General features: G+C 40.0%; 1 protein-coding gene across 2 annotated transcripts in view; it reads right to left on the bottom strand.

The window, feature by feature from the left end:
• LOC124856484 (filamin-B) overlaps nt 1–13,738 on the bottom strand; it is a 79,139-nt gene that overhangs the window by 49,293 nt on the left and 16,108 nt on the right. For both annotated transcript variants that reach the window (XM_047346940.1, XM_047346939.1), the window contains exons 2-4: nt 1,219–1,328; nt 993–1,128; nt 476–573 (exon numbers count right to left, since the gene is read on the bottom strand). In XM_047346940.1, the coding sequence (XP_047202896.1) occupies nt 476–573; nt 993–1,128; nt 1,219–1,328 (344 nt within the window). The remainder of the gene's footprint in view (nt 1–475; nt 574–992; nt 1,129–1,218; nt 1,329–13,738) is intronic.

The raw sequence follows: 13,738 nt of genomic DNA on the forward strand, positions 1-13,738 counted from the left end.
ATTTTCTTTTTTCCTTTATTATTACTGGTCTGCCATAAAAAAACAACAACAATGTTCACAAAAAAATCCAAGGGTTAAGGGTCACTCATTCATAACTCATTGTTCTTTGAGCTCAGTCAGAAAAAATAAAAAATAGAGAAGCAGATGGTTACAATGTTTATCTGAAATATGACAGAAGAAATGTCCTTTTATATAACTGTTATTTATGGTCAGTCTAATAATGCTCTTCTGGTTACCGATTATTATCATTTTACCGAACAGAAAGGTCTTTGTACTTTAAAAAGCATTTTGGGTCAGTTGGGTCCAACAAAACCTGAATCCAACAGCAGGAACTCCTCTTCTCTGAGCTGAATGGTTTAATAATAAAGCCCTTGGTTATGAGCAGACAGATGATTTACCAGAGAACAAATTATACTTCTATGTTTAAACAAGCTACTCTGGTTCATAAGTTCATGAGCATGAGTGGAAAACCCACCTGCGGGATGCCCAGCCAGTCGTCAGCCAGCTGCATGGCTTCTGTAGCATTTTCCACTGGTCTGACTGGATCCCAGGTCTCCCAGTCTGGACACAGACCTGACGGAGACAACATTATAAAGTGTGTTAATGATTTATGTTAGAAGAAACAGCATTACCAATTTAAAAGTTTTACTTTGAAAAATGCAGGACGAAACAATCCATTTTAAAAACCTGATCACACGTTTATGGTGATTCAAACATTAAGGTCTGGCTGAATGTGGTTAGTTTCAGGTAACTTTGGCTCCAATTAGCAGCCAAGCATAAACCACTTCTGATCAGGCAGATCTGCCGCCGCCTCAGCAGAAACCAGATTTTTTACACCAGAAAAACATTGGTGCTGGTTGTGCCTTAAATCTGAATCCACAGATGGTGGTCCAGCTGCTGGCTACGTTTAGGAGGCATCACTCATGTTTTTTCAAGAAAAAACAAAAACATCTCAGCTCGGTGAGCTTTAAACGTCTCGCTGACTGGTGTACCTGGTGCACAGCTGTCCACCAGTGCTCCCAGTGCCTTCCCGTTCCTCCAGTCCTGGCTGAAGTTGGTGATTGGCAGATCAGGAACTTTGTGTTGAATCCAGCCCAGCAGACGCTGTTTAGGTGTCTTTGACTCTGCCTGAACAGAAAGGAAAACACACTATGAGAACTGTTTGTAAATAAAAAAAAAGAAAATGATCGCAAATGGACGAGAAGTTGATGACATCACCTCTTGGTCCTCGCCCTCCCAGACTGGCATGGAGATGGAGTAGTGTAGGATCAGGGTCCAGATCAAACCCAGGATCAGCTTCAGGTTCCCATCTACAATGGCTTTAGAGTCTGAAAGAGAAAAACAGACCAACTTACAAACCAAACTGATGAATTTGGTGGGACAAAAATACTAGATGAATCAAAACGCTGTTTTCAAACAAGCCACTGAACACTCAAAGCCACAAGACGCTGGGATGGATATCCAAAAAAAGACAGAGCTATATAGAAGGAAGGCGAAGGGATTCAATCAGCAACCCTGAGAAAACCCAACTCTCCTCCAGGAGCAGATTATGAGGAGTACTGAGAACGGGTTTAAACATCATGAGGCAGAAGCAGCAACTCAGACACAGTTGTCTTGTCCACATTAACCTCAAATGTCCTTCAAAACAAGACAAAGAAGCTTCTTGTAGAAAATCTCAATATTGTCAGAGATAAATACAGACTTGTCGCCACCATCTTTATTTTACTTTGACTATTTTATTGTTCCAGACCCAGTTTCAATGTTGAAGAATTTCAGTATCTTTTAGTATTACTTATTGCTTGGAGTGTAATGGTCCATGCATTATTATCGAAAATATCCAGTACAGCCCGGTTGGTTCGGTATGCATGTGGACCGAACAAATACAGCGCTGTTTTTCACCTGAACACATTACGAATATTTATGTGCAGAACCAAATGTCCAGTGCAACGTTCTGGAGCGCAACTATAAAGAGTGACACCAAGACGAGACATGGAGGACTCCCGGCCAACACCAAGCTCTGCCGTTTCTGAACATGAAGGTTTCTCATGCAGTTACAGTGGAGAAAGAAAGGTGGACCGAGCCAGAACTTTGTCAGTGTATGCATCTTTCAACAGCAATAAGGCGTGTAGCTCAGTCTGCACTAAACTGGATTACTCAGCTGAAACAACGTCCGGCTGAATGTGAAAATCACATATTTATGGTGCAGTCAAAGAAAATCTTAACTGTTTGAATACCAAAAACTAATTTCTTTTTTTTATGACTTTTCCAACATTTGAGAATAAAAAAGAAAAACCCAAACAACAACAACATTGACCAATATCCATCCGTCCGTCCATCCATCCATCAATCCTGCTGTGGCCACTTATCGTTTCTCCTGATTAAAGCAAAAAAAAAAAAAAAAATGCAGCAATCTAATTTTTGTGTACAGTCGTATATTACCATTTTTTTATTCAAGTATAAATTTAACATCTTTTCAAAGATTTGAGGCATTCTGGGTCTTTTTTTGGCAACTCAACAAGAGAGGGCAGAAAGATGGTGGTGGAGACAACGTGCAGCAAACCGGGATCAGGGGTTGAACCTGGGATCGCTGCAATGATGACCCACTACCTTGAGCACCTGCTCTACAGACTGAGTTACACAACACCCCAAAATCTTTATGTCCAATAAAAACTCCAACAGAATCCAGTAAATTGATCTCGGCTAACTGTTTCATAAGCTGCAGAGGAGTTTCCACACCTTCAGAACTACTGAATACATTTGTCCTTGCATGCTTGTGCAACCGTGTTATTGCAAGCCAATTTCTGACAGCGATTACCGACGAGCTCAGCAGAAACAAGTCCCATCCCCACAGTTTGGAAATCCTCTGATCCACCCAGGGAAGCTCCAGTTCTGCTCCACCGTCAGGTCAACAGCTGTGCTCCAAGCATGTTTCATCAGCTCAGGTTTAGGAGGCTGCAGCCACGCCCACGGTGACACAATAATGACTAAGTGTCTTAAACAGCCTCAGAGGAGAAGTTACGACATCAAGATTTCTGCAATTCTAATCCTCCACTGTATGTTTCTGTGGCACACTTGGTTTATTTCTGATCCCAAATCTAACTGCTTCACTCTCTCCAGCTGTTTGTATCGTTTATGCCTTATTTCTAATTAATCTGCACTGACTTTTCTAACTTTCTTTTTCTCCGTGAGGTAACAATACACTTGTCAAAGAGTGCATGTGTCATTAGGAGCAAACATCCTGTTAGTGAGGAGCGCTGCTCATTTTTGACCTTTAACCCCACATCCACCCATTGTGGAAATCTGATTAAACCATTCAAAGTTCACACACTCTCTTCCCTGAAACCAGGAGATGAACAGTCTCAACTGATTACTTATATATTTTAAGAATTATCCTTTGTTTCAAGGAAAAAACAGTTTGTAACAAAGTGAAAAATAAAAATGAAGCTGAAAGTAGAAATCAAATAAAACAGAAGTACTGCAAAAATACAGCAGATTTACACAACAAAAAAAAGACTTCTGTAAAGAACTAAACAAAAATACATCTGTGCATGTAGACAAACTGAAAACTGAACTATTCCTATTCTGAGCAACAAGAACTTTACAAAACCAACAACAACAAAAAAAAAAAGTAGTTTTTAAAATGTGCAAAAACACCAGGATACCGTCTCGCTAAAACATTTATAAACAAAATTCAACCTTTAATTTAATCTGAGTGGAGAAGAAAAAGGGTTCCGTTTTAAGAAATAGTTGTGATCAGTTTCTAGGAACCTTGACTTTGACTTCTCACTGTTAAGTATGGTGGAGGTTCTGTGATGCTGTGGGCCACTTCTGGGAACCTTTTAGGCTTTATAAACTACGAAATACCAGGATATTTTACATGTAAACCTGGTGGCCTCAGAACAGGAAAATAATCCAGAACAGGTACGAATAATTCATGCAAATTAATCCAAAGGGGACCTGGAGAGACTCGTTGCTTATCATCTTAGTTTTACTGGACAGAAGCTGTATTTGACTCACATGATCTTTGTTGTGAACAGAAAATAAACCGCAGTGGTACCATTTAAACTTTATTCTCCCAAGTTACAAAGACAGACTCGGGACTAACTGAGCTGCGTTTGCATCCTCGGTTAATGGGACTGTTGCCATGGCAACCTATAGTTCACTCAGAGGTCAGGAGTTTAATCGGCTCTGTGTGTGTTCATAGTAAATTTGTGGAAACAGCAGTGATTGTGTAAAAAGCATGTTACAGAGAGCAGCCTATCCCCCTTAACAAGCCTCTCCATCCTCAACGCATTACCCGAACCCGGTTGTGATCAGGGGGCAAAAACATCACATCTACAGCTCATTTATTCATTTGATCTAATTTCCCTCGACATTAAACTCTCCAGCATCTTCCTCCTTCATCCTGAGAGTCTTTTGCCCACAGATCTGTTGATTAGACCGTCTCCATTTCATTCTGCGCGGTTCAGCTTCAGGTAACAAAGTTACTGAGCCTGTTACGCTCCCACTGATTTGTTGCTGTGTTTCCATAGAGACGTAACAACACCGATAAGCAGGAAACAAGTGGCTGCTGGGAGGGTTTCTATTAGTAGGGACCAACAAAGAAAGGCTGAATGTGTCTGAGGAGAAAAGGAAAGGGAGATAAAGCAGAGCGCCTGTGTGGCCAAAGGTGAGGCAGGTTACACATGAATGCTTCAGTCTTATCAGCGTGGCACACCCTGACTGCCACAGGAAATGACATCATCAGGCAGCGAGGCGCCCAAAAATACCTGCTCTGACCCGATCAGAGTCTGGTACTTAAGTTAAAACAGGGAGGAAGGATGAGGAGTTTATGGCTTCAAAGTACATCGAGCAACAAGTGATTGTATTTTGCTGAGTCAAGAGGCCCAAAAGCTGCAGTAAAACCACAACTAAAACTGCGTACAGGTTACCAGTATACATACTTTTTTTTTTTTTTTAAATCAGTCAAAGATTTACTCGATGCCACTTACCAGTGAGCGGAAATTTCAAGTTTCCATTTAAGACGTTTAGCTTCTAGCAAGTTAAGACCATATTTATGTAGGCCGATGAGTTTATACTTTTATAAAAATGTTTTTATGTACAAAATATGGAACTGAAAGTCTCTAAATCAAGTTAAAAAAAAAAATAAAAGTCACAGATCAGAGATCAACACCTCCACCTCTATCAAGGCACCTGCAGAACTTCTTTTATGGTTCAGACCAGAATCTGCAGGTCAGACCTAAAAAAGCTTGATCGGAGGATTCCTACTCACTCTGCTGTGATCATTCAGTTTTTGCTTTTTAGGTACATTAGCTCATTGGCCTCAGCGTCACAACAGATGTTCTTTGGTACGTTGACTTGCTTCAGGACCAACAATTAACTGCAGACTCAGAAAAACACCCCGACACCTGAAGCAAACCGTTGGAGTGGCGTGATTCAGGACACCGCTGACCGCTCCAACAGAGTCAGCTGTCTGAGTTGAGACCATTGTTCTTTACGCACCAAGCAGATCAATATGGAAACGAGGACCAAGGAGCAAAGACCCTCAAAATATTTCTATTGACAGCACTGAGCATCCTCCAAGGTGCAGCAGTGATTCTGCCCATTTTTTAATAATCTACTGGATAGTTTTGCATCTTTCTCCACAAAGACAACTCAACAGGACATTCCCTCTACACTTCCTGAATATTACTTGTCCTTCTAATGGGTCCTGCTAGAAGCAGTTCTTCCAGTCAGTCTTGAAATACCTTTCCCCCCTACTTTTGTTGACTTTTACTTACTGAATTACAAACTATTGAGTTTACCAAAGAATTTACATATTTACAGCAAATTTCCAATTGATGTGTAACCAGAATAACCCACTGATGCAGATGCACAACACCGAGGTCCAGATTTTAAAAGCCACAAAGTGAAAAATAACCAAATTAAACCTGTTGCTGTAAAACACTAAATCAGTCAATAGGATTAAATGTTGGCACGTCACATTCAAGATCCAGGTGGATGCAACTCCTCCAGCGAAGAGTCCAACTCTCAAAAAAAAACAAAAGACACTACTGGTACTTTCACAGCAGAGGTGTTTGGTCCTTTTAAAAAGACTGGTTCATTTCCCTCTGGGTCAGTTTCTTTTTTTTTTTACATGTGAACAAAACAATCACACTTTGATGCAGACTGAAACAACCGTACCGAGACCACTTGGAGGAGGTGGTCCTGGTATGGTTCCGAAAGGACTCTAGAGCGGTTCGTTTTTGGTGTGAACGCAATTCGACCATGATCGGAAATAGCTACGAGGTAAGGGCTGCAAGCCTGATCCAAACACCTTCCCGTAGCCAGGATTTCATTGCATTGTGGGATGCGGTAGAGTAAACAAACCAATAAACAGTGGTGGTGTATCTTTTAAACCCTCTGCAACTTTCAAAGTGTCTTCTCAAAATCATCCAGTATAATTTTCTGATAATTTTCCCAGAAACAGCAATGAGAAACACACTGATGATATAATCAAGTTCTCCATGTTTTCTACCAGCTAGGAACACAGCATCTGCTTCCTGTATTTACAATTGTCTCCTGCCCCGGACACGTCTGACCAATAAAACAGACTGATTTGTAGAGACAGGTCCTGGTTCGTTTGGAGCTTTGTGTGAAAAGGAACCAAACCACCGGAAAAAGTTGAAAAACTCACCAACTGATTCGGACCAAAGTAAACGATCAATAGGTGTGAAGACACCCTAAAAAGTACAGACATAGTCCAAAACAGTCTAAATGTTGGTCACTACAATTTAACTTTCACGGGGAAACATTTGCTGGACCTTATGTCCAAATGTGCCTGTGTCTCCCCTTGGTACTGTTAAAGGTATCTAACTGAAAACATCCACAGATTTTATCATGAAGTCTATGAGGGAAAAAAGATAAAATGGAAAGTTTGAGAGCAGCGGTCAGAGGTGGAAATATCTTTTACAGCAGGGGGGTACCTGCAGTCGTAAACAGGAAGCAGAGCTTCTCTGTGGGAGTGGATTAACCCACTGAAAACACAGATTCCTGTGGGCTGAGATCATAGCATCCCCCCCCCCACTAAATACAAATGGATGGTGACAGACGAACAAAGGCCACACAGACTCTACAGAGGACACACCATCTTTCACTCTGTTTGCAGGTAGCCTTAAACTGTTGTCACAATACCCAGCAAAACCAAGTGAATTAAATGAAAAACACCACATGGAAAATACATTCTGTACAAATGTTATGATCAGAACCATGTTGTGGTTCTGATCATATTCAGTGAATTTGAAACAAATCAGATTTCTTTTATCCTGAAGCCAAACTCAACCTTTGCAAACAAAACTAAACCTGCAGCTTATTTTGTTTCTACGACAGACATTTTAGGGAAGCATGAGCCGCTGATGCTTAAAGTATACAAAGGTTTTAAAGGGTAGATTTTAAAACTGCAGAAGCTTTCCGCCACATCGTTTCCACATACATTTAAAGACCTTTTAATGAGATACCAGTGAATGTAACTGCAGTTTTCTCCAAATATAATAGTATTCAGCAACACAGTGCTGCCCCTCCCCCACCTGCAGCTGCACTCTTGTAAAAAGACAAATTTTGAAATATTTCTGGTGGTGTAAAACCCAAGACGGCCATAGAGTGTCACCAACCAGTCTTAAACGCTGCTTTGAAACTACTGTTAGCAACCTATGAGCAACATGACTGTTATGCAGCTGACAGCAGGGTGTACCAGAGCAGATAGCCTGACTAATGTGCCAACAGTTTGCCATCCTGTCACTGCAACTCTAAAGAGCAAAACAACAAAAAGTCCTGAACTTTCAACAACAAGCATTTAAACCATTACTAAATTCAGTGGTTTTTTATTCTGTAATTTTGCTTAGTTTATAAATGAACCATCCTTCTAGGTTTAACAAACACTTTACAGTTATTTTAGCAGCAGTAGGAATAATTATCGCTTCTCATTAAGAAACAGGTCAGAAGCTGCATCTTTAGCTAATCATCTATTATAAATTTTGTCTATGAATACAAGGAAATCAGAGGTCCAGGTTTTAAAACATTATGAATTTACATTCAAAACTCCACCCGGACTGAGTTTCAGACACTCCACTCAGTGTTTTCGTTATGAAATTTGACTCTGGATGCATTACTGCAGAGTCATTCATCACCCTAGGCTTTCAGTCTCCATTGTTGATCTCAAAGCATGCAGTTCTGCAGGAGGGGCCCCAAAATCTCAACGTGATAAACATTATTGTTATGCAGAGGAAAACCAACTGACTTGGAGCTCCGAGAAATCCTTTGAAAGCAACAGAGCGGTCGGTTGCAAAAACAGTAAAAAAGGGCCAATAAAATCCTGTCAAAGCTGCAAAGTTTTCTCCACCAATAGCTTCAACATTTCAGTGAGTTCCTCATCAAGCTAAACAACCTTATAAATTTAGTTAACCTGATCCCTCTAGTCAAGGTTCTTATGTAGTTTAGGCTCATGAACAATGACTAACATTTTCATGGTGTAATTATCAAACTTCCCAACATAATGATGGCACTCCCAAACTGCAGCAGTCGCCGGTGGCCTTATTGCATGATGCACTGCGCAAACAATGACAGCAGATAGGCGTCACATGAGTCATGCAGCAGCAGCAGCTAAGGGGGGCGATCACACCATAAAACCTCCAGATTACAGACAGAAAAGCAGCCATGAAGCCTTTAATGTCTTTGATTTGAGTAATGAGGGTTGAGCATGATACAGAGGCTGTGTCACTCTGTCTCCGACTCTTTAATCTGGCTGTGGTTGGATGCAAACAGCCTGCAGGGATGAAGTTCGAGGAAGATCAAAGACTGTGGAAAAAAAAAAAACTAGAGAGCACGTTTTTCTCAGAGACTTGAAGTGAATAAACCAAGAAGAACACTTGAAAAGAATAAAAGGGACCTGGAAGCTGACCTGGATTAGCTAAAGATGTGAATCGAAGTGTTTATCCAGCGCAACGTGATCAGCCACCCTAAGGCTGGACACTGGATTCTTCAGGCCATTAAGACACTCGAGTGAAACAAGCATCATGGGAAACGCTGAGGGTTTACTGCATCCGAGTGAAACACAAACAGCGACCAGGAAGGGAAACTGGTTTTAACAGAACATAACATTTAAATACATAAATGATTAATGATGAACAAATCACTACAGAAATAAGAACCAGGAGCCACAAGAGAGCCAAGCAACCCAGGCCGTTCTGCCCTGTCATTACCACACAAACATCTGGCATGAGGTTCTCGCTCACAAACACCCAGCAGCTCTCAGCCCCGCATGACCTCACCCCACCGGTTCCCAGGCCATGTCGTCATCAGAACCAGATCCGCCATGTGGTGAGGAAGAGGAGGATGTAGGGAAGAAGTTAGACACTTTTAAAATCACGCCGAAGCCATTTGATGAAAAACGCCAAACAAAACCCCGCAGAGAGCATAGTCAGCTTTAGATACTTTCTGAAAAGATGCAAACATCTGTTGTCCGACATTTGTTCGGTTTTATATCCTAAACAAAGTTAGACACAAAGCAGGGAACATAACAGATCTGTTTCTCTCTCAGTGAATTTCTGACATGTTTTACTCTTTTGGTTTCAGCACAGACAAAACATTTTAGGGTCAAATTCTCAACCTAACATTATGCATCTCACCAATTAAAACAAAACATGAAAAAAAAAAATAAATTATGTTTGGTCTGCATTCAGTCAATCAGTGGAAAAAGTTGTAACAGAAAGAAAATGTGGAAAAAAAAAGAAAAGGATGAAAAGATGTTTGTAGCAGAGCCAGGCTGCAGGAGGTTCACCACAGTAACTATCTGAATGATCTCAGGAAACCACTACAACCACACACAGTTATCATATCCTTAAAAAGGGACCTTGCACAGACTTCCATTCATGGCTACAGCCCAACCCTGACCCTTACCCTAAACCTAACCTCAATTCATACCCTAGTCCTAAACCTCACAATTAACCCATTTCTCCTTGAGTGGACCAGGGAAAATGTTCACACAATTGTGGTGTTCCATCAGAGATCGATGCACAATGTTATATGCACACACACGCACACACACACACAGTGGGAGTTTTGTGAGGACAGACACCAACATGATGCATTCCACAACCTCTTGGCAAGATCTCCATGATGGTAGAAAAACATCTCACAACAGTTTTCTGAATTCACTCACAGTCCAGGTTCAGAATAAATTACCTCCATGTATTTACCTTAATTTGAAGAGTAGGGTAAATACAATATAAAAGCTCAACTCAAATACATTCATTGTAGCGACTTCGATCCAGAACAATAGTCGCTGCTGGCTGAGTAGGGCTTTGTACTGTGACGCGTCTCCAATAAGCCATGATAAGTTCCATTTGCGTTTTGTGTATTTATTTTAAAACGCATGACCATAAACTTTGGTTCGATCAAACAAATACATCGCTTACGAACAGAATTGTGAAATAACGTTCAAAATAATGATGCTGGTTGAGATGACGGTCAACAGAAAAGTTTGCAAAAAAAAAAACCTTCACCTAACTACCTGTTGGGAACGCCCGTATCAGCTAAATAACCGAGACCACACCTCCTAGCAATCACCTGAAGTGTAGAAAAAATCTGAACACCTGTGCCACCTTAACAGATAAACAAAACAAACATTAACTTTGGCTCTTACATTCATTTTGTTTAAGCTCTGATTTTATTGCTTTAATAGGAGTAAATGAGATTAAAACATGGATTTGTCTGTCAGAATACTGGATAAAACCGGACCCTTTGAAGAAACGAATCAAAAAGTCAAAAACTGATGCACTAAGACAAACAATGCATAACAGGAACATCCGATTCAATTAGTCCAGCCATAGACAGCCTAGGCCTCTTGCTCATCCTTTATAACAGTCTCTTCAGACTGATAATTAACCAAACATAAAGCTAATAGTGACAGTTGCAGACTGAGTCATGTCTGCTGCCTCTCCAGACAATGTACAGGTGCATGTGTGCGACGACATTCCCCACATCAAACAGTCTCATAAAACCAGGAACGTCTGCTGTGAAATGGCAGGTTGTCTGGTGGTGACAGAGGCATGACTGGATGCTCTCATCTGTCCTCCAAACCACATTCCACCCACCTTTAATCAGCAGACTCCAAAAAAACAATACAATTCAGACCAAATTTTAGAGCCAATCCATTGTCCCTTGGTCAAAATGAGTTCAGTTTCAAAAAGGTCTGAATACCAAGACAGAAACTGTCAAAAAAAAACTATGAAGACGAGAACATTTTCAGTCTAGTTTTTGATACACTCTCCAATATTCTGGTTATTGGTGGCTTTAAAGATTATTTATAATTTCCTGTCAGAACAAAGTACTCACCAATTTAATCTAAAACATGCAACCAATCCATTCAACTTGGCAAATTTAAATCTGATAGCCATCATTTCTTTTACAGTTCCTGTTTATTTCTTGATACATTGTTCAGTATTAGTTATTTATTGCTTTACAGATGCGTAACATTTAATGTCTTAGAACAACACACAATGTTTAATGTGAAAATCAGATGCTAATCCAGTTAGCGTAGCCCTGAGCAGTGGCTAATTTCAAAACGAATTACTGTTTTCATCCTAAAATATCTCATTTTCTAAAATAGTGCTTGACAGTTCAAATTTCTAGTTATTCACAGTTTTATAGACTGCTTTGCTGTGTTTGTCAGATAAACATTCAACAGTTTAAGCTAAAACTAGCAGCCAATATCACATACTAGTAGTATGTGATATTGTTTTCTAGCGACACATGTTGCTCTGCTTTTTAGCGCAAACAGGATCAAATGAAAAAAATCAAAGCGGTTAAAACCAAGATGCCTAGTAAAGCAAATTACTTCCTCCACAAAAAGGATATTCCTGGTTTTATTTAGACATATTTTACATCGTTGCTTTTGCGGTTTTAAACTGTTTATAGTAGCTGTTTGGCAGGCAGCTCATGCTTTTTACCCACAATATTTTTGGGTAGAGGCTTCATGAAAGCATGCATACAAGGCCAAACTGGACAAAGTAATGGAAAATACACTGGCTGAAACAAACTCAAATCATCCCTTCACAAACAGAAAAAGATGCTGATCAGTCATCTTTTGAGAAAAAATGTTTAACATTTTTTAAAAGCCTAAAATTAAACCAACTTAGGAGATCCAACTTGAAAAAAAGAATCAACTTTGAATCATCTGGAAATGGAAACCCCCTTTTAAATAATATTTTAAAAAAGGTGATTCAACAAATGACCCATTTGTTTGAATCAGTGTTTTAAAAAAAAAAGGGACATACGATGATTTTAAATCCTTCCTTTTCACACTTAAACCATCCAGTTGTGGTCTATATAAAGTGGAACCTCAATGTTTTGGTCCGAACTCCTTGTTCTTCTAGCTCCACAGGCTCCTCTTTTACCTGTTCTGAGGTGCGTCTGAGAGCAACTAATTTTATTGGCGTTTCTTCATGCTACTGAGGCCCTTCACTTCACAGCCTCCCCCTCCAGGTCAAAGAGCTCAAATGCCACTATAATCGTTAATAAAACAAAGAAAAGCAGTAATGTGACAAAAGAACTCAACCCCTCAATGTAGACATGGCCAAAGCTTTTGAAAAAGACCAAGACTATTTTCTTCAAAACTCCTGAAAACTATTTTCTTTCATTTATGTTCTGATCCATGAGTTTTGGCTGCATCAAAGTCTGAAAAATCTTTTTAGCAATGCTCCAAGTTCATACCAGTCTATAAGGTTCCTGACCACCATACATGTCAGCTCTTTTCTAACAACAAATGTTTCTAAAAGTTAGCTTGAAATGCAACCTTGTACGCTAGCTAGGGAAATTAAACCAAATAAATCTTATTTAGTTAAAAAATCCTTTCCGCAGGGCTAGATACATACCAGACCCCCGAAAGATGTTTTTGCAAACCACCACCACAAACCTAACTTTTTTTTTTATTGTAACATTTTAGCACTGACTTATACTACATCAGTTTAGTGCTTCCTCAAAGCATCCAACAGGTGCCATTTGTTCTTTATAAAGCTCCTGCAGTCAGACATTAACCAAACAAAGAAACTTTCTGTGCAGAGAGTTGGTGCGTGCTGGTTTGTAAGTCTATATGTTTCCTTCTCTCAGGTTACCTTTCCAGCAGCAACACTGAACTCTGTGTCCCTCTCACACACAGCATGGTCTGCTGCTTAAGAGTCCTGGTAACAATGAAAGACAAATGAACATGTTTTTACCCTTGTTTATACATTAAACAACAAAAAAAAAAGAGCTGCTGAAACCTGCTCTAACCGACCTGTTCCAACACACAGATCGGCTCTAGTTTGTGGTGCAATGGGAGATTTTTAAATGCAGTCTAGCAGCTCAGTCAAAGCTCAATGAGGCTTTTGGCAAAGGTACCACATGTCTGAGCAAGGAATGTCATTCAGTTTTGTTCTCAGGACTTTAGAAATGCCACCAGTTTGTCAGAACAGGTAAAACCTCTGCAAGCAATCGCACACCTAGATCACGGTTTACTGAAGCAGTCACATGGAGAGAAATAAAAAGTGAAATTAAAATTGGAGCATTTTAAAATTATCACGCTTCGAATCATGAGGAAACAATTAGGTTTAAATAAATATGAATGAACAAAGACTGTTTGCAGAACAGGAACCTACTGTAAGATGGAATCACAGGGCCTGAAGCAAACTTGAAACCAAACCCAGCAGAACACAGAAAGGATGAG

Source organism: Girardinichthys multiradiatus, chromosome 20 (genome assembly GCF_021462225.1).
Source record: "Girardinichthys multiradiatus isolate DD_20200921_A chromosome 20, DD_fGirMul_XY1, whole genome shotgun sequence".
In the NCBI taxonomy this organism is placed as follows: Eukaryota; Metazoa; Chordata; class Actinopteri; order Cyprinodontiformes; family Goodeidae; genus Girardinichthys; species Girardinichthys multiradiatus.